General features: G+C 35.7%; 1 protein-coding gene across 1 annotated transcript in view; it reads left to right on the top strand.

Moving 5' to 3' along the window:
• MAN2A1 (mannosidase alpha class 2A member 1) overlaps positions 1–25,631 on the top strand; it is a 174,776-nt gene that overhangs the window by 133,068 nt on the left and 16,077 nt on the right. Inside the window, exons 16-19 of the mRNA XM_003920707.4 lie at positions 495–609; positions 14,987–15,120; positions 17,112–17,253; positions 19,763–19,896. Of these exons, the coding sequence (XP_003920756.1) occupies positions 495–609; positions 14,987–15,120; positions 17,112–17,253; positions 19,763–19,896 (525 nt within the window). The remainder of the gene's footprint in view (positions 1–494; positions 610–14,986; positions 15,121–17,111; positions 17,254–19,762; positions 19,897–25,631) is intronic.

Raw genomic sequence — 25,631 nt, 5'->3', positions numbered from 1 at the left:
TTACTTTATATTCAGCTAGTTCTTTCAAGTAAAAGGACAGAATGTTTTATAGTTTAGTGAACCAAGCTATAATTAAACTATATTTCTGAATCTTGCTTTCAGTTTGGTTAGATGACTGCCTATAGTCATCCTTGCCACCTGTCCCAAACCCTGAACATTAGGGGGCTGGGACCATGGTTATAATAAATATTTGCCTGGGAAAATGTCACTTCTGTAGGATGATGGCTGTTTCCAATAAATAACTAGATGGACAAATAGAAGGATTTTAGTTAGAAATTTGTATAGTGCTTTCTAGACCAGTTAAGCTGTAAACATTTTTATTTCCTATTTTCAGCATTTTTAAAAAATAAAAAACATGTTCAGTTTTTATCACATGCTTATTCTGCTACCTTATAAGATCTGGTTTACACTTAAAATTGCAAATATCAAGTGATAAAAGTTTTAAAAGTTTGGAAGCCAAAATATTTTTTTCAAATATATTTTTTTGTCCTCAGCCTTATGTTTACACAACTCCACCCTTTGTCAGAGTGACCCATGGAAGGATTTATTCGGAAGTGACTTCCTTTTTTGACCATGTTACTCACAGAGTCCGACTATACCATATACAGGGTAAGAAAATAGGAATGCAGTTATGAAACATACGTATACTGGTTTTTGAATTCTTGCTTTTCTTATGCCATTCTTAATAAATTAACAGTTGGTTTTTGGAGATGACATTTTTCTAAACTTGACATCATAATTTTAATATGATTTAAAATATGAAACTTACCCTTTGATAATAAAAACTGATATACAATTTCAATCCCCACATATACATGTTTCTCTGTATGTCTTCTCTTCACTGTTGCCATATTGGTCTTAGTCGTGAGCTCATTAACTGGAAACTTTATTTCTAATACCTGAAAACAGTATAGTTTTGTTTTATTTTTATGAAATGGAATTGATATTAAATATGACTTTCAGTTCGTAGACCACACACATATATGGGGCCTGCTTCCTTAAATATTGCCTGTGTCACTGGAATGTAACTTTAAGAGAAAAATGTTCTAAACTAGTTCTGTTTGCTTACAGTTCTCTACCCTGTAGAATATAAAATCTAGAAATTGTTTATTGTTTTTAGAACAATATTGAGCAGCATCTTTATGAATTCTGCTAACTAAAATTTAAAAAAAATTTTTTTAAAGAATGTGTTTCATGCCACTGTACTCCAACCTGAGCCACAGAGTGAGACCCTATGTCAAAAAAAAAAAAAAAAAAAAAAAAAAAGAAAAGAAAAGAAAAAGAAAAAGAAAAAGAAATAGGCTTTTGATCCTTTTGAGAACTTAACCCTGGGCAATGGAACTGATTCTTCTTCCATGGGGTCTGAGTAGAGCTGTGGTTACCAAACACTCTCACACTTGCACATTTAGGTTGGTTGATTTAGAATTCATTGTTTTTAGAATGGAGTGCTTTTCCAACCACAGATTTAATCCTAGTAACCAGGTCATTTGCCATATTATCGACACTCTTAGAAAAGGTCCTCATAAAAATGTCATTTAAATTTATCTTTGCTGTTAGCTAAGTTGAACAAATTAGAAAAGAAAAAATACTCTTCCCCTGAATCTTCATACAGGTAGAAAATAAAGGATTTCACAAACTAAAGATAAATATATAGACAGGCACTGTTTCCTTTTTAGATATTGTGGGGAAGCAAAGGATACTGTGTCCAGGGAATTTCTTAGATAACCGAAGTTCAATTTTCTGATTTTATAGTCTAAATTTAATTTTGCTTTTATTTAATTTTTTTATTAACTTGAAATTTCATTCGTATTTGCTTTTTGTTAGAATTTCAGGTATAGACAGACTTGCTCATGCAACTTCTTTAGGTGATAATATAAGTTTTCAAAATAACCCATGATTTGTAGCATGAACCAAGAAGTAAAAGTTGTCTAGTGGATGGGAAAAATAATGCTAGACACTAATTTCATGTCCTAAATGTGACTTCTGCAGTTATCTACAATCACTTTGCTACCTACAGGAAAACCTGTAGTTCTGAAATAATCTTTTATTGAGTTTCTCAAAACTTCTCGTAAGTCAGAAACTGTATTTTTTACCATATGTTTGTACTCTTGTGTAAGCCATTGTTTAATACCCCTGAGAGCTCTAAGTTACATTTTCAGCTTTATAGCATTTTCACACAGAAGATAGTCTCATCTATTTTTAAGTTTGCTTAAAATTTTTGTTTTTTAGTGGAAAAGTTTTTTCTTGAGTACAACATGGCACACAATTTGGCACAAACTTGTGTCATCAAATTTTATTTGCATTGTTTTTTTATCAGTTATGTTTAGAGATGGGCTGTGTCTCAGAGTAAATGCTGTAGCAACTCATCCTAAAATGACAACTTCTCAATCAGGAATATTTGCATAATTGCTTTTGCTTTTATTTATCATGTCACTGTATCTTTCGGGTTTTCCTTGGATTATCCAGGGCCTCTAGTTCTCACATCATAGGGCAGTTTGTGTAGACTAGATGGTCGTGTTCTGCTGCTGGTGGGTGTAGCTTAGCTTGCCAAAGTACTTAATGCTTGACTTAGAAATTTATAGACTCTGGCTTGTCTGTTTACTCATTTGAGCAAACTGCACTCTTCAGAACTAAATGCTTGTCATTTTTCCTTTCCTCTTCTCTTCCTGTTCCACTCTGGGCAGTGAACTGTCCAGTGGCTAATAGCATTAAGCAGGAGTAGGGGTCACTGAGGTTTGACTGGCTCCTGGCCTTCCAAAGTGGTTCTCAATGTATCCCATTTCTGTTTGCTGGTCTGGCCTCTGCCTCTTTTCTCTTTTTATTTTTAAATTTTCCTTCTTTCCTTCTTTCCTTCCTCCCCCGCCCTCCTCCCTCTTTTTTTTTTTGAGGTAGTTTCTTGCCCTCTCACCCAGGCTAGAGTGAGTGCAGTGGCACGATCTCAGCTCATTGCAACCTCTGCCTCGCTGGTTCAAGCTATTCTCCTGCCTCAGCCTCCTTAGTAGCTGGGACTACAGGTGTATACCACCACGCCTGGCTAATTTTTGTATTTTTAGTAGGGTCAGGGTTTCACCATGTTGACCAGGCTGGTCTTAAACTCCTGACCTCAGGTGATCCAACTGCCTTGTCCTCCCAGTGTGCTGGGATTACAGGCAGAAGCCACTGCACCTGGCCAAATTTTCTTTTTTCATGTATTTCCTTTCTAGATTATTTGTCTTCTCTTCCTTGGTATTCTCTTGTGCATGTGAGGAAATAATGATAAATGATGGATAAATAAGTGTAATGCAAACTTAGAGTGCTTCACTGATGAGTTTTAACAATAGTTGCCTGGATTAAACTTGAAGCTGTCATATATAAACTTGAAGTGACATATAAGTCTTTTTTTCTTTCTTTGTAGCCCAGATCATTTTTTTTTTCAACATGAAAGTAGTTGGTAGGAAATAGAGATACCAGGATCACCCGAAATGCTTTTTCCACACGATGTACCTGCCCATGTTTGTATTTGAGCTCATCTTAACACATATCCCTCTGGGAAAAGATAAGCCCCATTGTGGAAAGAGTCTTTCCTTAGTAATCTTCATGACTCATCTGTCCCTCTTGTTTTTCACACATTGCCTGAAGACTCAGGTTTTCTCAGTCCTGGCTTATTGGGGTTTTAATGAAATCACTAATCAAGGCCCATGATAGAAACGTGAAGTCTTCAGGGCGTTTGGCTCTATAAGTGTTCATACTGCCTGAAAGCATGATCAGTCTTCAGTTATCTGTTATTTGCTGCCATGTCTTCTCTATTAAGAAATACTGGAAAGTTGTTTAACTTTCTAAACTTTGGCCTCCAGAAATCAGACATCTGAATGATTGATCAAAATGCATAGACAAAATGTGGCTTTTTATTATAGGTTGCAAAGAAAATGTCAGCCAACCTCCATGCTTTTGTAGATCGGCTTTTAGCTAATATTGCATAAAATAAGAAAAATATTTATTCTTGAATTTAATTTACTAAACTAGTTTTGGACATACGCTACTTTTGCCCCCTTAAACCAACCAGATGCAGTTACTTGGATGAGTATTAATAAATGAAACTGTTTGTTATTAGTATGAGATTTTCAATCAAGGAAGAAATGAGGGTTGGGGAGAGAGACTTGATATTTTATGGTAACATACTGTAATTGTATTAGGTTAATTATACAAAACCAGTTAATTATACAAAAGAGTCAGTGATCTCTCAGCAACAAGGAATAAAGAAACAAAGAGTTTGTACTAAAGATTATTTTTGCTATTTTTTTAAAACCTTTCAAATTCAATTTACTAAAACATTCTTTAAGAAAAATCTGAAGTAATGCATACCTGACAAAATATTCTGATATTTCTCAATCTCTACTTTAGTTGTTCTTTGACCCTTTTCTCCCCAAAGTAACTATTGAAACAGAGTTGAGAGGACTTATAGTTCAACCTACTTTTGTTTTTGGTTTGGTGTTTAACTTTAGTTTTTCTATTTGCTTTCTCTCTGGATTCTGAAAATGATTAGAAGTACAGTTGAAGGGCTGTCTCTTTCTAATAATCTTTTAAGCTATTAAAAGAACACTTTATTTTTCTTTTTATTATCGTTCAGATATCGCATTCAAAAGGTTTCTAGAAATACTAAATTAGAAGAAATCTTGTGCTCACTAGCCTTAAAAGCTCTGCAAGATCAGAGCAGTTCAGAAATTTCTAATTACGTTTAATTCTTTGCCAATGTCAGGTTTAATGAATCCATTTTGTAGCACCCATAATTTAATGAAATATAATTTATTTTGTTTGTAGAAAATAATATTTTTCTGGGGGAAAAGTTGAGGGAGGCGGGAATTAATTTTTCTTGCAGTATAATTATCTTTCATTTAATTGAAGCTTTAAACATTACCATATAGGCTGTTACTTCAGATTTTTTTGGTTAATCTGGGATTATAAGATAGAATATAATACAAACAGAAACTCCCGTATCCTCTTGTGTTTTATTTAATATTCCGTCTACATAGAAAGTACATACCTTGCAATAATATAATACAGGTTAGCGACATTGCTAACTGTGGCCTTATTTGTCTTCAGAGCTGTATGTTGGACTTTAGTGCCCTAGTTTCTGATATCAGCAGCTGCTTTGAAGAATTAGGTCACCATGGGTAACCGGTGTGTACATTTCACTGGCAAAGGACCATGGCAGGTGTTTGTTAGAGAGTTGAGTATGTGTGTGTAAACCATGTTTTAACCCATAGGGGAAATATCTTAAATGCGATATTCCTGCCCTATTTTCCACCAACATATTATAAAGTATTATGTGTCATGGATCTTACTCAAAGAAAACAAGTAGCCTGGGGGCAAAATGTAATGAACTGACATCAAAAAGTATGGAAGCATTGACTGAAATGACTGATTTTCTTGCATGGGCATATTTAGCAATTGAAGAGAGTTGCTTAGTTTTTCTCTGAGCAATTTTGAATATATAAACCTAAGTGGATTTGTAACCTGACTCTTGGTTTTTAGAGAGTCAAAATGAGCTTCATCTAGTTAAACATACTAGGGGACTTCAAAAAGTTTGCGGGCAAATGGAATTACAAGATAAAAATGTAAATTGTTTATTAGCATAAGCTTCATCAAGTTCATGACACTTTCATAAGCAATGCTACACTTAGTCCATCCCTAAGGAACTAAGGGTCCTGGAAATCATTTCAGTCTTCTTACTTTAAAGATTTTTTTTTTTTAAGATTAGGAAACAAAAAGAAGTCAGGAGGAGCCAAATCAGCATTATAAGTGAATGGCTAATGATTTTCCATTGAAACTGTCACAAAATTGCCCTTGTTTGATGAGAGGAATGAGCAGGAACATTATGGTGGAGAAGGACTCTGATGAAACTTTCCTGGGTGTCTTTTTGCTAAGACTTTGGCTAATGTTCTCAAAACATTCTCATAACAAACAGACGTTACTTTTTCTTTTTGGCCCTTCAGAAAGTCAACAAACGAAATGCCTTGAACATCCCAAAAAGCTGTTGCCATGACTTTTGCTTTTGACCATTTGACTGGACCATTTCCACCTCTTGTTAGCCATTGTTTTGATTGTTCTTTGTCTTCAGAATCATATTGGTAAAGCTGTGTTCTATCTACTATTACAATTCTTCAAAGAAATGTTTCAGGATCTTGATCCCACTTATTTAAAATTTCAATTGAAAGCCCTGCTCTTGTCTGCAGCTGATCTGGACACAACAGTTTTGGCACCCATTGAGTGGAAAGTTTCCTCAACTTCAATTTTTCAGTCAGAACTGTTTAAGCTGCTAATTGTTACTTCTCTTCTTAGAGCAGGAGCAAACTTAATTTCTTTTTCTTGGAAATTGATGCAGTCTTCATCTTCAGCATAGTCCCATCCCTTCTTAAAACAATTTCTCCGTTTTGTACACTGCTGATTTTCTTGGACCATTGTCCCCATAAACTTCATAAAGCATGAGCGATTTCACTATTCTTCCACCCAAGTTCCACCAAAAATTTGATGTTTATTCTTGTTTAAATTTTAGCATAATTTATATTGCTCTGATAGGGGCTCTTTTCAAACTGAAGTCTCACCCTTAGTGCTTCAAACTAGATCCTGTTCAGACATGTTACAACAACTATGCATTTATTTTGATGAAAATCCATGCATAGTTTTTCATGATAGGCATTGTCCATGAAACTTTTGAATACCTCCCTTATAAGGGAATCACATTGGGATTTAGAGATCCAAATCCTTGGTTTTACTTCTAAGCAAACTAGAGGAATATGGGTTTGTCCTTTAATTTCTTAGGGACTCAGTTTCTTAATCTATAAAAAAGGTAAATGTTCAATTAGGTGTAACCATCAAAGAGTCTTCATACAACTTAGTTTCACATAAAGTCTCTTGTGCCTGACTCCCTGCTTCTAAATTCATTTTCTACACTTGATCTTAGCCAAAAGGCCAAGAAGTGATTAAATTCATCTTCTAAACATGCTTGAATCTGGGCCTTCCATCCCTGGAGTCTGCCTCACTTGTAAACAAGGTCTCAGAGCTTGACTGAAGTTCTTTTTATTTCCATAAAAAGATTCATGAGGACATTAAGATGGTTTGCAATCAATCTCTTATTTTTTTCCAGAGCTATATTCCATATTTAGTTTGATTTAAAACTAAAAAGCATTAAGTAAGTTATATAGCTAGGCAGGCTTAGGTAATTAAAACATTTTTGGAATATCATAATATGCAATTGACTGCTAAGGATTTTTTTTCCCTGTTAATTGGAACTTTTAAAAATTGAAATAAGTAGCTATGTGTTGAATCTGATTATTCCCTACAGGCATGAAAGAGAAAGTTATTTTAAGGGACTGTAAGCACATTCTGGTTACACAAGATTCAGAACTCAGAGGTTATCTTTGGGGTTGTTTGAGAGCAGCTGCTTGTTGAAACCATAACTCCTTAGCAAGGAAGCACCACTCCCTGCAAAGGTGGGTTGCACTGAACTCAGGTGAAGGGCACAGAGGTAAGAAACAAAGGAGATGTGTAATGGTTCAGAGTTGAGGCTTCAGAGCCAGTTTTCTTGTGTTTTATTCCCAGGCCCATACCAGCTCTGCCACTTAGCAGCCGTTTGACCAGATTGCACAGGTTACTGCCAATCTGGCTTTGATTTTATCATCGTGAAATGTTGACAGTAGTAGAATCAACTTCAAAAGGTGTTAGGAGTATTCACTGAGTGAATATACAAGGAACCTGACCCATAGTGAGTGTGGTATCTACTTACAAGAGTGAGTGAGCCAGATGGGTTGGAGAGTTGAGTGTTACAAGACAAAGCATGGTCATTAAGCATAGAGGGAATTGGGAAGAATTTAATGCAGGAAGTGAGTTCTTGAGAGGCTAGGTATTAGAGAATGTCACATGAAAGACAGAAAGGAGGAAAAGAATATCATAAAGTGTGAGGTATGGTTGTTTAGAACCCTACTATAAGGATTTGAAGAACTCTTTATCCCTTATATATTTCTTAATTGACTTGTAGTTTTTCTTTATACATTTAAATAATTGCAAAGGATGTTATTTTTGGTGTGTTGTACATGGGGACTTTTAAAAATAAGCATATTCAATGGGCAGTGGTACTAAATCATGTGTTTTTTAAAAGCCTGCACTAGCTCTTTTTCTTTAGCTGTCAGAAACTTCGCATCATTATTTTCTCCTTATAATTACATTTTGTTTCTCCACAGAATTTTATCTTAATGCAGTATTTCTGTGGTTCAGAGTCTTTTTATTGGTCAGTCTTTTATTCTCAAAAAAAAAAAAATCGTGTGTTTGTGTTTATTTATATATATACACACACACATATACATGTTTTAAAAGTCCGTTATAAGGCTCTAAATATTCTTTTATTTCTTCTGGATTTAGATATAAAAATTATTATTAGTATGCAGTTGACCAAAAAATGTAACATGTTTCTATTTTAATATTTTTATTTTATAAATTTTAGTGGAAAGATTTTTTCAATGGGTTAACCTTTTTTATTCCTAATAGATAATGTATCCATTGATCAATGTCACTTACTGCTGGAATGATACATGATTTTGTTCATTTTTGTTTTTATAAAAATCACTGCAAAGGAAAGTTGTTCACATAAATAAGTAGCTGGTAATGAAAGGAGTTTTGTTATAGGAATATCATTCAGTACTTTCAACTCCTACATTAGATGCTATAAGTCACAGAGTGATATATTGCCAAACATTAATTTTAATCAATTATTCTTAAAGATGTACTGCCTGACAACCTGATTAGGTATGCTTTCAATTTTGTTGAAAGCAAGCAATTAGAAACCTCATGTTTCGCGGAAATATTTGTTACTTAGTTATTAAAGTCCAGTCAGACCAATATAGCGAACTGTCTTTGTTCAGCACCCACTAAAGAGGGCGAGAGATATGCTGCTGCTTATTTTAGTAAGTTGGGAGAAGTAAGAGTGGTGGAAAAGAAACAAATGCCATGGAGGCAGCTCACTGTGAGGAATCTGCTCGTGTCTAACGGTCCCTTAGAAAGGAGCATGCTTGGGAAAACAGGAAATAGGTGAGTTCGGAGTAACTGTCAGTGTCGCAGATGTGCAGATCAAATATCATGATTAGTTCGGCTGTCTTCTCTCCCCTGTCCTAAACCAGCCCAGGCCTGGGTCATGGGGAAAGTATCAAAAAACTCCAGTGTTGTGAGCTATTTGATTCACCTCCTAGGGGAGTATTTTAGTTAGACCGTTTTTATTTTGATTATCTGTTTTGAGGTTAAAACTGTTGTCAGTGTTATCCCTCCAAAACAGAGCTTCCAAAAGATTCTGTTGTTTTATAAAAGCAATGCTTTTTTTTTTTAAAAGACAGCTTTTCAGTTTTGTTATATATTTTTCAGTTATTATGTCTTCAAGTATATCAGTTTATTGGTATAATCTTTACCCAACATTTGCAATCCATGTGATCAAAATGCCATACCGTTTTTGTACACATTTACTTTCTGACGTTTTTGTGAGAATTATAGAAATGAAAAGCATAAAATATATACACTAGTGCCTAACTAGTGATTGATAAGTAATTGTAGCTGTTTAGTAATGTTTTATGAATGGCACAAAGCAGTATATCATTTTCTCAAATTTGTGACTTGGAATGAAATCTACTAAAATTTGTATTCATTGAAAGCAGATGTTACAATTTTCACTTGTGGAGAAATAATCAATATGAACATTTACAGACCCAGAAATCAGCAGTGACTCAGAGGATAAATTAGATCTTATAATGAATGACAAATTGAGCGAGTCAACATGGAAAAAAAGGTCATCCAGTAGTGGGAATTTTTACCATTTTTATTTTGGTACTTTCAAATATAAGTACAATTTTGTTTTTTTAAATATGGTCATGATAATATTTTCTTTTTAGAAACATTTAGATGTTAACTTACTCAGTTTATCATTGTTGTAAGAATTTCATATAAGCATACTTATTGAATTAAGCAGTATATGTTAATTAATAACCATAAGCTTGAGCTTTAAACTAAGTTGAATAAAGTTCACAAAAATGTCACTAAAGTAAGTGCATAATTGCAAAGGTATTTTTATATTTTTGACGATTAAGGTACAAAACAAAATGTTCCCCAAATTGAAGAGGGAATACTTGAAATCGGAAACCCTGGTTTTTTATGACAGCTATTATTATCCTACTTCTGCAACAACGTGATGGTTCTGTCATTCTCTCTGCTCAGACACAGATTGGAGGAAAAGAGATGAGAGCAACAATTACATGGATAGCAAGGTTCCCTTTTGCCTGAGAGCCAGCATTTTTAAGACACTCAGATGTTTCTTTGAATCTTAGATGGGCTTTTTGGAGATTTATTTTATGTAATTTGACAGTTGTATGTTAGATTTCAGTTAAACTTTTATTTGCAGACTTAAATATTTTTCTGAGGAATCTCACCATCACTCATCTTTTTCCTAGGTGACTGTGGGCGAGTTGTTATTGTCCCTCTTGATCTAACGAGTTGTTCTAATCACACATTAGGTACCACTGATAGGATACTGGACTTTCCTGGGATTTGAGTGAGGTTCTTTTTTGTCCTTTTTCCCAAGTTGTTGCCTCTTACTCCTATAACTGGTTGAGTGTGGTGAGAGTGGTATCTGAGTTATCAGAGTATATTCCTTGGAAAAGTACACTTTGCATTTCAGAATAGCTAGAGGAGTTTTGTCTGTTTGTCTCCATCCACTGCTCAGGAGAGGAATTCAGATATATATGCAAGCGTACACTCGCCACATGCTCTTAAACCTGTGGGAAAGTATAGTATTGCGTTTGTGTCAATCTTCAGCATAGTTTATCATGCTATACAAATGCTACATTTAGCTTTTTTCTTCTGATGTTTCTCTGCCAAGAGAGACAGGTACCTCATTCTTTTCATTTGTAACACAGCATTCCATAGCACGGGTGTATGTGATTTTATTTATTCATTTTTCTGTTGAGGGGCATCTAGTGTGTTTTCCCATTTTTTTGCTCCTAGAGCCAGTATGCAGTAAACATGCTAGTGCATGCCTCCTAGGCTCACCACTATGTACATTTCAGCTAGGTACAGTGGGGAGGAACTGCTGTGCACTAGAGTATGTATCTTTAATATTTAATATGTATTACTTTCTTGGCTTCCAAGGTAAGTGTGTCATTTTAAAAGAGAGTTCTGGGTTGTTTTAAAGAGCTTTTGGGGTCTAGAATCCTTGTCCCTTATTTTACTCAAATAGCTCTTACAGCATATCGGATTTAAAAAAAAATCTGGAAGTCTTCTCTCTACTCAGTTACCACAAGGCCTCTCTCAGTACTTGGTCCCAAAGTAACTTGAGTCTTCTCCATTAGTTGGTCTGCCAGTGAGGCATGATGATGGAGTGGTTTAGTTCTGGTTCTGCCAGTGTTGTCCTTGGGCAAATGATTTCTTCCTCGGCTTAGGGTCAGGATGAAATGAGTCATTATATAGAGAGCTTGTAGTAAACATATGGTACATAGTAAGCATCAATAATTCTTGGCTCTTGCCATTGCCTCATAGCTGCCACCCTTCACTAAGCATACATTTATTGTACACTTTCTACATGCTGAGACATGAAGATAAATAAGACATGGTCTCTCACCTTAAGGAACTTATATTCTAATGTGCATGTAACATGTATGTAAAATGAAAGCCCTTATTCCCTCATCTTTCCAGCTACTTAAACTTTAGCCATAGCCCAGTTTGCTTTCGTCCCATGTCAGCTAACTTCTGCATGATGAAGGACAGGCTTTAACATCTTAACTGTTTCTGTTTAACAGTGATTCAATACTTACCTTGTTCCCCAAATGTTGTTAAGAACTGGAATGCAAAGATGGTGTGTAAGACAGTCTGTGTCTACGAGAAGCTAACATTCTGTAGGGAGAAAAAAAAAAAATCCTAACCGTGGGGGTGGAACTGGAATCTAAAGCATCTACAGAGCATTCTGGTGTAGTGGGGCCTTCTGAAGGACTCTTTTTGGCCTTTTTGTTATCACTTTTCACCTGTGAACTGGCTCTGTTCTACCTTGCATAGCCTATGTAAATAAGGATAAACAACCTCCATTCTCTCTTCCAAGGAGAGAGTTAGCAGCAAGAGGGCATGTATTTCTCTTCGTTGAAACCTGAGAATGGCGTCACTCCTTTCTTTCCCCAGTGACTAATCTTGTGTTGGAAAAAAAAAACAGAGGGACTTAGAAAGCCCAGGCCATTCATGCCTAGGTAGAGCCACTGTAGTAAAAAAATAGCACTTTTGCTGCCATGTGATGCACAGGTACAACAGACCACTGGGTACCACTGGTTTGCATTCCTTTTTCCCAGGAAGTTCTCCTTTCTATTGCATGAGCTTCTTTGGGGAAGAGACAACTTAGGGAATTCTTCACAGAATAGGAATAATTGGCAGTCCTTTCACTCACTCACATATACTGTTCTTTAGCCATATACTGTTCTTTAAAAAAATAGTCATTGAGAACTCAGGGATACTCTCTTGCTTTTATGACCATTACAGGTTTTGTTTGTCTTGTTTGTAATAAGTATGTTAAGTTTAATCTTATTTTAAAAGTCTCTCCTGATACAGAATTTAAATTTTTATCTTGCTGAATTATGAATGGACATAAAGGCTCCTTTTAGAGAGCTTTAAATGTTTGTTGCCACAACAAGATCTGAGTATAATACTGAGGTTTAGAAAGATGATTTTGCTTAACAGAATACTTTATTATTGCTAGAGATAATGTGAAATTATTATTTTTTTTCTTGAAGCATATTCTTTTATAAATGATTTCTGGAGATACATGAATTGAAATTAATGATGTTCTCTTTTGTTAAGGCTTTATTTCATTTCATGTATTCTGTTGACCTGTGAGAGAATATCTGATCTAGAAAGAAGAAAACATAAAACAGTGCTAAAAACCCAATGAATACTTTTAGTAAGTTAGAGTTTACTTCTTGTCATAAGCCATGCTCCCTAGCATTACCTGAGTACTATCATGTTTGGTGCTACATTTTGTGTTTTGAATGTTTTTGGTTCATTTGTAGATGCTTACTTATCTGCTACTATTAAAATTCCATATACATTCCTTTTGGCTTTACAAAAATATTTCTGTTAATGTAAGCATACTGAAAAGAAGGTTTGCATTTAGAGTAATGCATTTCCTAGGTTAGAGAAGATACTGTTATTTATCATCAGTTATTTATGTGATTTTTTTTTTCAACTTCCCAATGAGTGGTGGAGATATTTGAGTCATCTGTCTATGCAGGTCCTTCTAGTAACTGTCATCAGGAAATGTACATGTGTAGGTAACTGACAGAGGTTAGTGGTTCAGACTATGGCCCTTTAAAAAAAAAAAAAAGGCATCAGCTGGGTGCAGTAGCACGTGCCTGTAGTCCCAGCTGCTCAGGAGATCTAGGTGAAAAGATTGTTTGAGCCTAGGAGTCCAAGGCCAGCCTGGACCACCTAGTGAGACCCTGTCTTTTTTTCTTTTCTTTCTTTTTTTTTTTTTTTTTTTTTTTTTTAAATAAAGGACATTCCCCATTTCCTCACCCATGAAGCTGGTACTCTTAGTAGTTTTATGAATGTAGTAAGAAATTGAAGTTAGCTCCAATTGAGTTGGAAGAGTAGTATATACTGGAAAGAAGTTCAGTGAGCATTCTGAAAATTCTGTTCCTAGAGGCTTCAGTCCATTTAAGTGTTATTTATCACTAAATTGTTATGGACATTTTATAATTTCCACTGTACTTTTCAGATAAATCTCTCACATACTCTTTAAAAAATTTTTTCCCATAGGTTATTGGGGTACAGGTGGAATTTGGTTGCATGAGTAAGTTTTTTAGTGGTGATTTGTGAGTTTTTGGTCCTTCCATCACCCGAGCAGTATAAGCTGAATCTTGTTTGTAGTCTTTTATCCCTTACCCACCTCTAACCTTTCCTCCCAAGTCCCCAAAGTCCACCGTATCATTCTTATACCTTTGCATACTCATAGCTTAGCTCCCGCATATCAGTGAGAACATAACGATGTTTGACTTTCTGTTCCTGCATTACTTCACTTAGAGTAATAGTCTCCAGTATCATACAGGTCACTGCGAATGCCGTTAATTCATTTCTTTTTATCTCATAACACCCTTGATCTGTATTAAGTGTGTTGGATTTCCTCTTAATTTCTCTTTCTATCTTTGAAATTAACCCGAGGCCTCACTGAGGACCTGAAGATACAATTAAGGTAGAGTGACAGAAGTCAGTAAACACTTGAGGCTTATCCAAATGAATGTTTGATATGTTAGGTACTTTTTAAAGCTGTCCTCTGCTTTGTATAGCAAAGGATAAAATGGTTCAATTTCATAACAGGGGGTCCTAAGAGTTACTAAACTCAAGTTAAGTTAAAATTGATTTGACTTCCGAAGAGCTTTCCAGATTATAGTCCACAAATACTAATATGTTAATATGACTTTCAGCCACAAATCATCTCATTGGATCTCCTGTCTTTTTTGAGCAATAATATACTCTCTCTTGAATCAACAGAATATAAACTTTACTGGCTCATAATTTCTGGTGTGTAAGGAGAGAATGGTGAAAAAGCAGGCTAGAATGGCTATGTTGGGGAGTGGTGGTGCAGATGAGAAGTGGACCCGCCTGTAGCAGGACTACCCTTTTTTCATGTCATGTCCTCTTTCCGCTCTAGAACTCAGAGGATCATTTGCATGTTATATATCATCTACATTTTTTTCATCCCAGCTGCTTCATTCTTTAGTTGAATAATATGCTTCTCTGAGGAAATGCTGTCTACCTTCTGATATTTTTTAAAAAGAAAAGATAAATTGTCATAGCATTTATTATATGAGAGATGTTAAAACAGGGAGTAGAAAACAAGAAAATGTATGTAACTTTGGAATGAGTTCTGTATACTATATTTAAGAAAGGTGAGGCAAGTAATTTTTTTCTGTTAATCTATATGTATTTTTAAATATAGGAATAGAAGGACAGTCTGTGGAAGTTTCCAATATTGTGGACATCCGAAAAGTATATAACCGTGAGATTGCAATGAAAATTTCTTCTGATATAAAAAGTCAAAATAGATTTTATACTGACCTAAATGGATACCAGGTAATTTTCTATGAAAATGTTTAAGTGATGGTTGTATTAGTATATGATTCTTATATGTAATAATGGGCCAGTTAATTTTGGATTATTTGAAAAATAATATCTAAAGTTTCAAATTATTTATAAAATAAAACTGAATTTTGACAGACAATTACAGGTTCTGTATTTAATCAAATACCTAAAGTTAAAACAAATATTTGGGAGACCATTTTTTAAGAACATCTTTTTGTAAGGATTTATTTGTTCAAAGGGTAGATTGGGTGACCACTATGATGTTAAATACATTGATGCTGAAAACATATATATATATATAAATTTATCTACCAGAAAGGAAACATAATTAGGGATCGATGGATTATACTTTTTTGGTTTTTTTTTTTTTTTTTTTTTTAGTAGCCTCTGCCTCCAGGTTGAAGCAATTCTCCTGCCTCAGCTTCCCAAGTAGCTGGGACTACAGGCACACACCACCATACCCAGCTAATTTTTTAAACTTTGTATATAGTAGTACTTGGGCAAAACTAGATGTCTAGCCCCACAGGTGGGTAGTTAGGAGTAGCAATAACACGATTGTGGTAGTTTTACATTTTTAAAACAAGTTTACTTAAACAAATTAATTGGGTTTGGAAATTAGAAATAGTTAATTCTTTTAAGGTAGCTTTACTTTTTTTTTTCTTTAAACATTTTACAGTTGTTGCTTTATCAGTTTATTAATTTCCCAAGGCTGCCATACAAACGGGAATCATGTAAAACAACAAAACTTTATTCTTTCACAGTTCTGGAGACTAGACTTTTAACATCAAGGCGTTGGCAGGGCCATATTTCCGACAAAGGCTATAGGGAAATATCCTTCCTGCTTTTTCCCAGCTTTTAGTGGTTGCCCATGTTTGATTTTCCTTGGTTTGTGGAGGCATCATTCCCATCTCTACCTCTTTTGTCATACTGCGTTCTCCCTACGTCTCTGTATCTGTCTGTCTGTGTCCAAATGTCCTTCTTGTAAAGATGCCACTCATTAGGTTAGGGCCCACTGTAATCCAGAATGACCTCATCTATTTCTGCAAAGGCTGTTTCAAAATAAGATCACATTCACAGTTGGTGTTTGTGGGTGGACAGGAATTTTAGTGAGGCAGGCATTATTCAACCCAGTACAACCAGTAATTTGAGGGACGTATTTCAGTGTTGCTGGGAAGATTAAAGATCAGATTTGTGAAATATTCAGGACTGTGCCTTTCGTTAATGGGCACTTAGTACATGTTAACTATTGGGCTAACTTTATACCTCTTCACTTTTGTGTCCAACTTTCATGAGTTTAAATGAAGAAATGACATTTTTGTGTGGCATCATTAAGGATTCACTGATAACAGGGTTCTGAGTTTAGAATCAGTCACTGTGACCCAGACCGGCTTTGGGGTTACTGACAGACTCTCTCAAAAAATAGTCATATTTCAAATGTTCAGGTACTAGGCTCCAAGGAATTGGAATTTGGAACTATCTACCTTGAAACTAATCAAAAAGAGTAAGCACTGAGTGTTTTTTAAATATAAGTATGCATTTGATTATAATGTAATATCTTAGTAGATTTGGTGGGGAGATCTGTGGTATTTATTAAAACCAAGAATAATAAGAGATATTTCTTGAAAGGGGATAGAGAGCTATTATGCTTAGCATTCATTATAAGAGCAGTATGTTAGATTTAGATGAGAAATGAATACTTAATACCTTTATAATTTGTTTTATGCAAATATTGGAGAGCTAGAAGACTTTTAAGCATTTTTATGCTGAATTTAAGTAAGAATCTCTGTTTTAAAAATCTGGAAAAATCCTACCTGTTCCACTTAAAAATTGTTTTCTCACATCCTTGTGGTTTTCCTTCATATTGTTTTAAATAATGTTTTAATTTTTCAATTATTTCTTCCATTGAACAAAAAAGGAAGCTTCTTTTTTCTCTTGGGAAGAAAAATTGCCTGATTCAATTTTTTAATTGTTTTGTTTTATAGATTCAACCTAGAATGACACTGAGCAAATTGCCCCTTCAAGCAAATGTCTATCCAATGACCACAATGGCCTATATCCAGGATGCCAAACATCGTTTGACACTGCTCTCTGCTCAGTCTTTAGGGGTTTCAAGTTTGAATAGTGGTATGTATTGCTTAAATTCTTTTCACTCTGAAAGGTTTCAATTCCAAGTGTATACTTTTTCTTTTGGTCAGATGTGGTATAATCTCCACTTAAAACCTCCCTGTCTTCTTTTCAGCTTTTTTCTTCCTACAACCAGACTATTAGTTAATTTTGGGTTTTGTGAGAACAACATAAAATGATGAATCTCCTAAATCTTCAGATGAAGAACAGGAGACATAAAACTACATGTTAAGATTGCTTTTTAAAGATAATTTGCGTCTCTTAATAGTGTGTTCTTTGCAGAGGTCACCATCATCATCATGATTTAATGGATGTGGAAACTCAGATTCAGAGGTTTAGAGAAGTTACCTAAGTTTGCAAAGTTTAGAAGTTAATGGTTCAAACTTAGGTCCTTCTCCGAATCATGGTCTTTCTATTCTGCTACCACCTGAAAGAAGGAAGGGAGTAGAAATGATAGAGATATGGAGATAAAGAGGTATGGCTTTAAGGATTCTAAAAGAGAGAAAGTGATGCTCAAAAAGTGAGAGAAAATAGACAATAGACACTGATTAATTTTTGAAAGTCTTTCTAATGAGAGACTTTGATCCTTTATAATACATATGTTTAATTGGTTATTATACATGTTATCATTGGTCTTCTTTCTTACATTCTTAGTGTTGGCAGAGATAAATGTCTGAAGGAGCAAGGTAGATAGTGAGTGCCGATGCCTGGTGTGTCCTTTGACACAAACCCACTTTTTACATGAGGTATATATGTACATTCTATAACTTACACACACGAAAAAATCTGCTACTTCTCATTTTTCTTTGTGGCCTTCATTAGATAAGATCATGTAAACTCATGCCATAAAGACATGAATTCGGTTATGAAAATAGGAATGGCTTCACAACAGGGATCCAGTAGGGAGGGTTGGAGACTTGAGCAAACTCAAGAGCATGTTCCTGATGTGCAGTGGGGCAGCATCGTTGCTGTGCAGTTAGGGGCCCAGTGTTGCTAAATTCAGTTTTTGAAGAAGAGTTCAAAAGTCTTGGATTTTACGTGAAGTTGTTCAATCTGTAAAATATTGTTATAATTAAAAAAAAAAAAAACGGTATGTTGACAAAACGTAAAACATCTTTGGGGCATACAAGACTCTTGAACCACCCATTTTTAAACTCTGTTTTAAATTCTCGAGGCAATGCTCTAAATAGAGAACTAGACAGTAAGACTCAAGCTATGATGAACAAAGCAGTATTGTCTCACTTCCTGATAAAGAAAAGCTAGGAAGTAAAGTTCCTGTGTTTCTGCTATAGCCACCAAATACCTTAGTATTTGAATTAAAGCAATTTGAATACAATCCAGGAGATCACTAAGTGCCAGTCACGTGTTACATGTACCAACATTTGGAGACAGGAGACAGTTAGAAATTGCCAAGAGGTTGATATGCCCATTTAATCTCTATGCCTGGGGACTAAATCTTGGACAGTTGTCTTCTTGATACTGCCTTGTGAGATTTCTACTTATCTCTGTTAATTTTAGGTACTGGATACGTAAATTCAGAAGAAAGAGGCTAAACAGAGTTGGTATGACTAGAAGTCATATTACTAAAAGTAGTAATTGTTAAAGTCTTTTGTGTTAGCTGTTTTCCTTTTGTACCAAAATGTAATTTAATATAGTAATGGATATGAATGAATATGCATGTAATTTTAAGCATGTAACTTCAGTTTTCTAAGTCTTATTTGAGTATTATCTTAAATGTATATATGTATGTGACTCTAGTTTTGGGTATTTTTTTTTTTTTTTGCTTTTTACTTTTTAATCTCATAATGTAATAATTAGCTTACAGCTTAAACTAGAGGAAATATGGAAATATTGAATAGCAAATGAAGGAACCAGATATGACCAGGTATGACCCCTTTTACTGGTTTCTAGATTCATCCATGTCTCCAGAGAGGCAGGACACTGGTGCTCCCGCTAACACAGTATCGGAGAAGCAAGGGAGTATTTGATGGTTGTGTCCACATTCTAGGGCCTCCTCAGAGACCTGCCTCATATCAAGTAATCTAAATTTTATTTGCAGACCTTTTTTAGACCTACCCATTTGTGTGTATTTTACTACTCTCTGTGCGATGTGCATTTCCTAATAAACCTCATAAGCATTTTTAGATTTTAAATGGTGCTACTAAACGTTTGGAGAACTTAATTTACTCCTTAAGGTTAATTTTTTGGAAAAAAGTTTTATTTAAATTTTGTTCTGTCCTGGCTCATTTTTAAATTTTTTATCAGATATTGTGAAACACTAATAAAGAAACATAGAAATGCTATCTTGTTTTATGAATTTGTAGTAGCTACTTTGAGCTATTTATTATCAAGAGAAAGCCCATGGTGTAGTGGGTTGTATAAATCTACCTCCTTGACTGGAGGGGAAATTTAGAGCAAGGCATCATGGCTTCTACTTAAGTGATGCTCACTGAATGTCAGTGGTAAGTAACTCTGGTCAGTTTTGCTTGTTTGTTTGTTTGTTCGTTAGGTCAGATTGAAGTTATCATGGATCGAAGACTCATGCAAGATGATAATCGTGGCCTTGAGCAAGGTATCCAGGATAACAAGATTACAGCTAATCTATTTCGAATACTACTAGAAAAAAGAAGTGCTGTTAATATGGTATGAAAAAATAAGTAGCATGATCTGATATTGGTTGTTCTTTGTCATCCAAAACTTGAAATTACAACTTCTCGCTTTAAAAATTTTATAAATCATCTTCAATATTGAGATTTCTTTATAAGAGATGTGGCCCACATTCACAGAAAGAGATCTTCAGTTATAAATATCATGTAGGATTTGAACTTAGGTCTTTTTATTTTTTGTGTTTGCTTGTTATGTTGATAAAAACTAATGACAAGAAATTAGTTCAGGTAAAATTTCCTGAAATTATTATTAATAATTAATTTTTTTTTTTATTATACTTTGGGCTGGGGTACATGTGCACATCCTGCAGTATTGTTGCATAAGTACATGCCACATTCTTCCCCTACCGTTGCCTACATTAGGCATTTCTCCCAGTGTTATAACTCCACATCCTCCCCATCCCCCGCTGTCCCTCCCTTCCACCTCCCCACCTAGCCCAGTGAGTGTTGTTCCCTTCCCTGTGCCCAAGTGTTCTCATTGTTCATCACCGCCTATGAGTGAAAACATGTGGCATTTGGTTTTCTGTTCTTGTGTCAGTTTGCTGAGAACGATGGTTTCTAGATTCATCCATGTCTCTATGAAGGACACAAACTTGTCATTTTTTATGGCTGCATAGTATTCTATGGTATATATATGCCACATTTTCTTTGTCCAGTCTATCATTGATGGGCATTTGGGTTGATTCCAGGTCTTTGCTATTGTAAACAATGCCACAACGAACATACGTGTGCATGTGTCTTTATAATAGAACGATTTATAATCCTTTGGGTTTATTCCCAATAATGGGATTGCTGGGTCTGAAATTATTTTTAAAGACATGAGAATTGAAAAATTGAGCTAAACAAAAGTTAAAGAATAGAGCTTAGTCACATGCTTAGCAGATTAAGTTTGGTAAAATTTATTTGAAATCTTAGCGTAATTATTCTAGTCTTAGACTCTTCAGTTGAAAATACATTTATATGTAGGTTTTTCACATTTGATTTTCATTCCTCAAAGCAAAAATCTAGTACTCTGTGTTGAATGGTCAGGCACTGATCACCTACCTTGGATAGCCCTGAACATGGGCTCGCTCTTTTTGCTGTTTTTCTTTCTTCCCTGACCATTGTAAGTCCTTTCTACTCTTTTCAGCCAGTGACCTCACCTTCCACTTTATAGTGAGAACAGCCAATAGACAGGACTCTTTGTTCCAGTTACCTAGTATCTACTCCTATCCTTCCCTTCTTTCTTCATGTTAATATTAAAAAGAGACTTTATCTTCCATCATCCTAGGCAGGTCCTACAACTTGTCCTTGGAACTTACTCCCTTCACCCACCTCAGCATCCTTTTACTTTTCATTCTCTCTCTGTTTCTCCCTGGCTCCTCATATCCAACACTTCCCTGGGAGATTCTTTCTGTTAGCTTTGAACACTCCTTGCTTTCTTCTGTTAAAAATAGAAATGGAGGCCGGGCACAGTGGCTCAAGCCTGTAATCCCAGCACTTTGGGAGGCCGAGGCGGGTGGATCACAAGGTCAAGAGATCGAGACCATCCTGGTCAACATGGTGAAACCCCATCTCTACTAAAAATACAAAAAATTAGCTGGGCATGGTGGCGCGTGCCTGTAATCCCAGCTACTCAGGAGGCTGAGGCAGGAGAATTGCCTGAAACCAGGAGGCAGAGGTTGCGGTGAGCAGAGATCGTGCCATTGCACTCCAGCCTGGGTAACAAGAGCTAAACTCCATCTCAAAAAAAAAAAAAAAAAAAAAAAAAAAAAAAAAAAAAATAGAAATGGAATACAGCCTTCCTTCAAACTGTTATTTCCATTTCCTCTGAGCTACTATCCTTTCTCTTCTACCCGATTGAGCCAGAGTTTATGAGATCAGTTTATTTCATCACTTCCTTCTCACACTCAGTTTGTTTCATTCTGGCTTTAGCCTCCATCATATTCTGAAAGAGCTCTTGCTGATGTCACTAGATCCTGTGGCTATTGACTGTCATCATCTTACTTTACCTTTCAGCAGTATTTGACACTGGCCATTGTTATTCTGTAAAATACTAACCACCTTGCCAGGGCTTCTATGGAGCCATGCAGCTTGGTTTTCCTCCTACCTCTCTGGCAGTTCTTTATCTCTCTAATAGTTTTCAACTAAGCCATTAAATCTTAGAGCTCTGAAGGCATAGGCCCTGGCCTTCTCCTTTTCTTATTTTTTATGCTCTCCCTTGGCAGTCTCTTCTACTCCCCTGGTTTTGTTTGCATCCTCCACACAGGTAGAAGCCACTAACGCATATCTTTAGCTTAGGCTTGCCTCTGACCTCCAGATGTATCTAACTGCTTCCTGATATTCTCTGTTTATAAGGACACCTCAAGCTTAACATATCCAACACACTCATGATCTTTCCTCCCTCCCAGACCTGGCCCATTTCCAGTGTTCCACCCAGTCTACAGTAACCACCATCCATCCAATGTCAGGACAGACACATAAGAGTTCTGCCTGATACATGCATATCCCTATCAGCCTTTTCTCACAGAGTAATGCCATCACTTATCTATCTCATTGCCTGAATGTTTCAAATTTATAATCTTCTTTACATCCACCACCCTAATCTAAACTGACTTCCTGTATTTCCTGGATCTAGCCTATACACATCCACCCTGTTCTCCTTTCTGCCATGTCTGTTCTTAACCCAGAAGGCAGAATGTTTTTTGTTTTTTTCCCAAAGCCAAACCTAACTTTATTGCTTCCTGCTGAATCCTCTGATATCTTCTCATTGCTGTCAGTAAAAATGTCAAAATTCTTACTATGGCCTCCAGAATGCCTTATGATATAGGCCCTGCATGTCCCCTAGGCATCTGTGTGCCTCTCAACTGTGTCTGCTTTAGGCCCACTGGTTTCCTTCACATCCCTAGTATTTTCCATCTCCTCCTCGCCACTGCACTTTTGCACATGGCCTATTATCCTTTGCCCTAGAAACTCTGGGTGATAGTTCAGATTAGTGTTTACTTCATCAGCTGCTTCTGGACCAGATTAAAAGCCTTTCCCCTGTGCTGCCTCCAAACTATGCATCTCACCCTCATGCATGTGTATGATTATTTGATCCCTGTCTTTTCACCTCCTTTGGACTGTAATCTCCATGAGAGTGGGATTGTGCCTCTCTCCACTTCTAGGATTGTTCCTAGCAGAGGATTCACCTAATATATGTCATATGAATGAATATCCAAATGCATAGATGAATGAGCTGTTAGTGCACATTTTGCCACTGTATTTATTGCCATTTCTGCTTATTACCTTGTCTTCATATGCATGTTCCATTCCCCCTACTAGATTCCAGGGACCCGCTGCCTTTATTGTCATATGTTCTTATATATGGTAGATACTCTTTAATAAAATACTAGTTGATTGAATGAAATGGCAGCAGCCAATTAAAGCAAAAACTTCTTCCAGTATTTAGAATATTAAAAAGAAGTAGTATCCATTTTAGATGTAAAGAGCCATACTATTCTTGAGACTCATGTTTCAAATCAATTACTGACAATATAGCTTAGTTTTAAGGACTAAAACTGCATAGGGAAATTATTGTCTGAGGGCTGGCAGCTACTGTCTGTTGCTCCTTTTGAAGGTGTTTCTGGCTTATACGACTTTCTATATTGATACTAATCTACAAAACTTTTGTCAACTATAACAATAGAAATTTTCACATTAAATCTAAAGCTTTGTCTTAAAAGTGAATTTGTTTATTCCCATTCAGACTCCTTGGATAGTAATTAATTTAAATTTAATGTTTTTATTTTACAATCCTATGTTGGTTAAAATTTTCTGTTGCTGAAATATAGATTCTGGGGCTTCATTCAGTGGTTTCTTTTAAATAAATGAACTAGAGAAGAGAAAATACATTTTAATGTCTAGTGAAAATAATTAAAAAGACACTTAATTGAGGAAGGTTAATAGTATGTAACTCGAATTTTCTGGAAAGTGTTCTTAATTTCAACTCAAACTCTAGTATCTAAAATAATGGTGGAGAAAAGTGAAGTAGGGGGATACTCCCTGGTTAGGAAGAAATTATAGTGGGATGTCCTGAGCATGACAGAGCCTCATGGAAATAATCCCGAGCTAACTAAGTGGAAGTGAGTCCTGTCCTCAAATAATTCTGCAGAGAGTCAGTAAAAACAAGGACTTGGATGATATTCACTGTGTGAGCTGTCCAACAAGGACTGTGGATGCATGAGGTTGACCATCATTTATGCTAATTATCCTCAAAGACTAATAGAAATGGAAAATAGAAATCATCTCTTTTGGCATTGCTAGGGTTTGAATGTGTTCCCCAAAAGTTCATGTGTTGGAAACTTGGCTACCATTGTGGTAGTGTTGCAAGTGGGAACTTTGGGAGGCTTTTGAGTCATAGGGGATCTGCCCTCATGAATGGATTAATGCCATTATCATGGGAATGGGTTAGTTAATGCAGGAGGAGCTTTGTTATAAAAATGAGCTCTCTTGCATGCACTCTCTTGCCTTTCCACCATGTGATAATGTAGCAAGAAGGCCCTCACCAGATGCCAGTGCCATGCTCTTGGACTTCCCAACCTCCAGAACTGTGAGCTGAATAAAATTCCTTAAAGATAAATTATCCAGTTTGTGGTATTCTGTTACAGCAACAGAAAATGGACTAAAAACAGGCATTGACAGATTTAGGATTTGTTTCTTTGACTGTTTCTCCTTACTTCTTTCCTGCTGATTGGTTAATGAGACATGAGCTAGGAACCCTGGAAGTGTTGAAGTGTTATAATTGTGTTGCTTTGCCTTTAAATATAAGGAGAAGAAATTTGGAGAGATCAGATTAAAATCTTAAATGCTTATATGGTTTAGAAAAGTGACAGCATGAGGGAGGTCAATCAGGTTTAAGGGTAAATACTTAAGTTAGGTGACCAGAAGATCTATGGTAAACTTGAGGACACATTCCACTAACACCCACAACTCAGCTCCAGCTGATTATTTCCACATGGGACTGAATGCCTGCTCGGGGTGACACAAATTTCCAGTTTATTGGGTAAAAAACAAAAAATGCGTTTTGAGTTTTTTGGGTTGCTTTTTTAGTATGAATTTTTTATTAAAGGGTTGGCTGAAAAGCAAAAAAAAAAACTTTTTAATACCATACAGACCTACCAAAATGTGTATCTACAAACCTTCCCCGTAGTCTTCAATCGTGGGCTACATGATATTTACCTCTATATGTTATGATTCAATATATTATTATTCATTTTCTCTCCATCTTCCTCATTGTCTTGTTATTCCACCCGTCCTCTCTAGTGCTCTTCTCTGTTTATATTGCATTTGCTTATTAATAGATTTACTTCCACAGACATTTAAGTTCCCACTGTATTTCAAGTCAAACTGAATAAACAAAGGTAACAAAAAATGCCTCTTACTATCTCACCATAATTTAATAGAATTTGATGTAGATGAAGTAGAAGTCTTTGATGTGACTCAAAGTGAGCTTAATAAAGGGCACCAAGGAGTCTGGCAAGAAGTGCCAACTGGTGGAATAAGGGCTGGAACCCAGTGAGGAAGATCTCCACTTTGTGTGGTTTGGATCAGAAGATGCTAGAAACTCTCTTTAATGTCAGGCAGACTGCAAAGAGAAAGCTACACTTAAATAGTGTGAATGAAGCCTTCCAACCAATGAGAAATTAAATAAGGTTTATAGTACTAGATTAGTTAAGTACAAGGCTGGGGAAT

The sequence above is a fragment of the Saimiri boliviensis genome, chromosome 1, assembly GCF_048565385.1.
Source record: "Saimiri boliviensis isolate mSaiBol1 chromosome 1, mSaiBol1.pri, whole genome shotgun sequence".
Taxonomy (NCBI): domain Eukaryota; kingdom Metazoa; phylum Chordata; class Mammalia; order Primates; family Cebidae; genus Saimiri; species Saimiri boliviensis.
The sequence above is the reverse complement of the archived record's forward strand: the minus strand, read 5'-3'. Positions and strand labels throughout refer to the sequence as shown.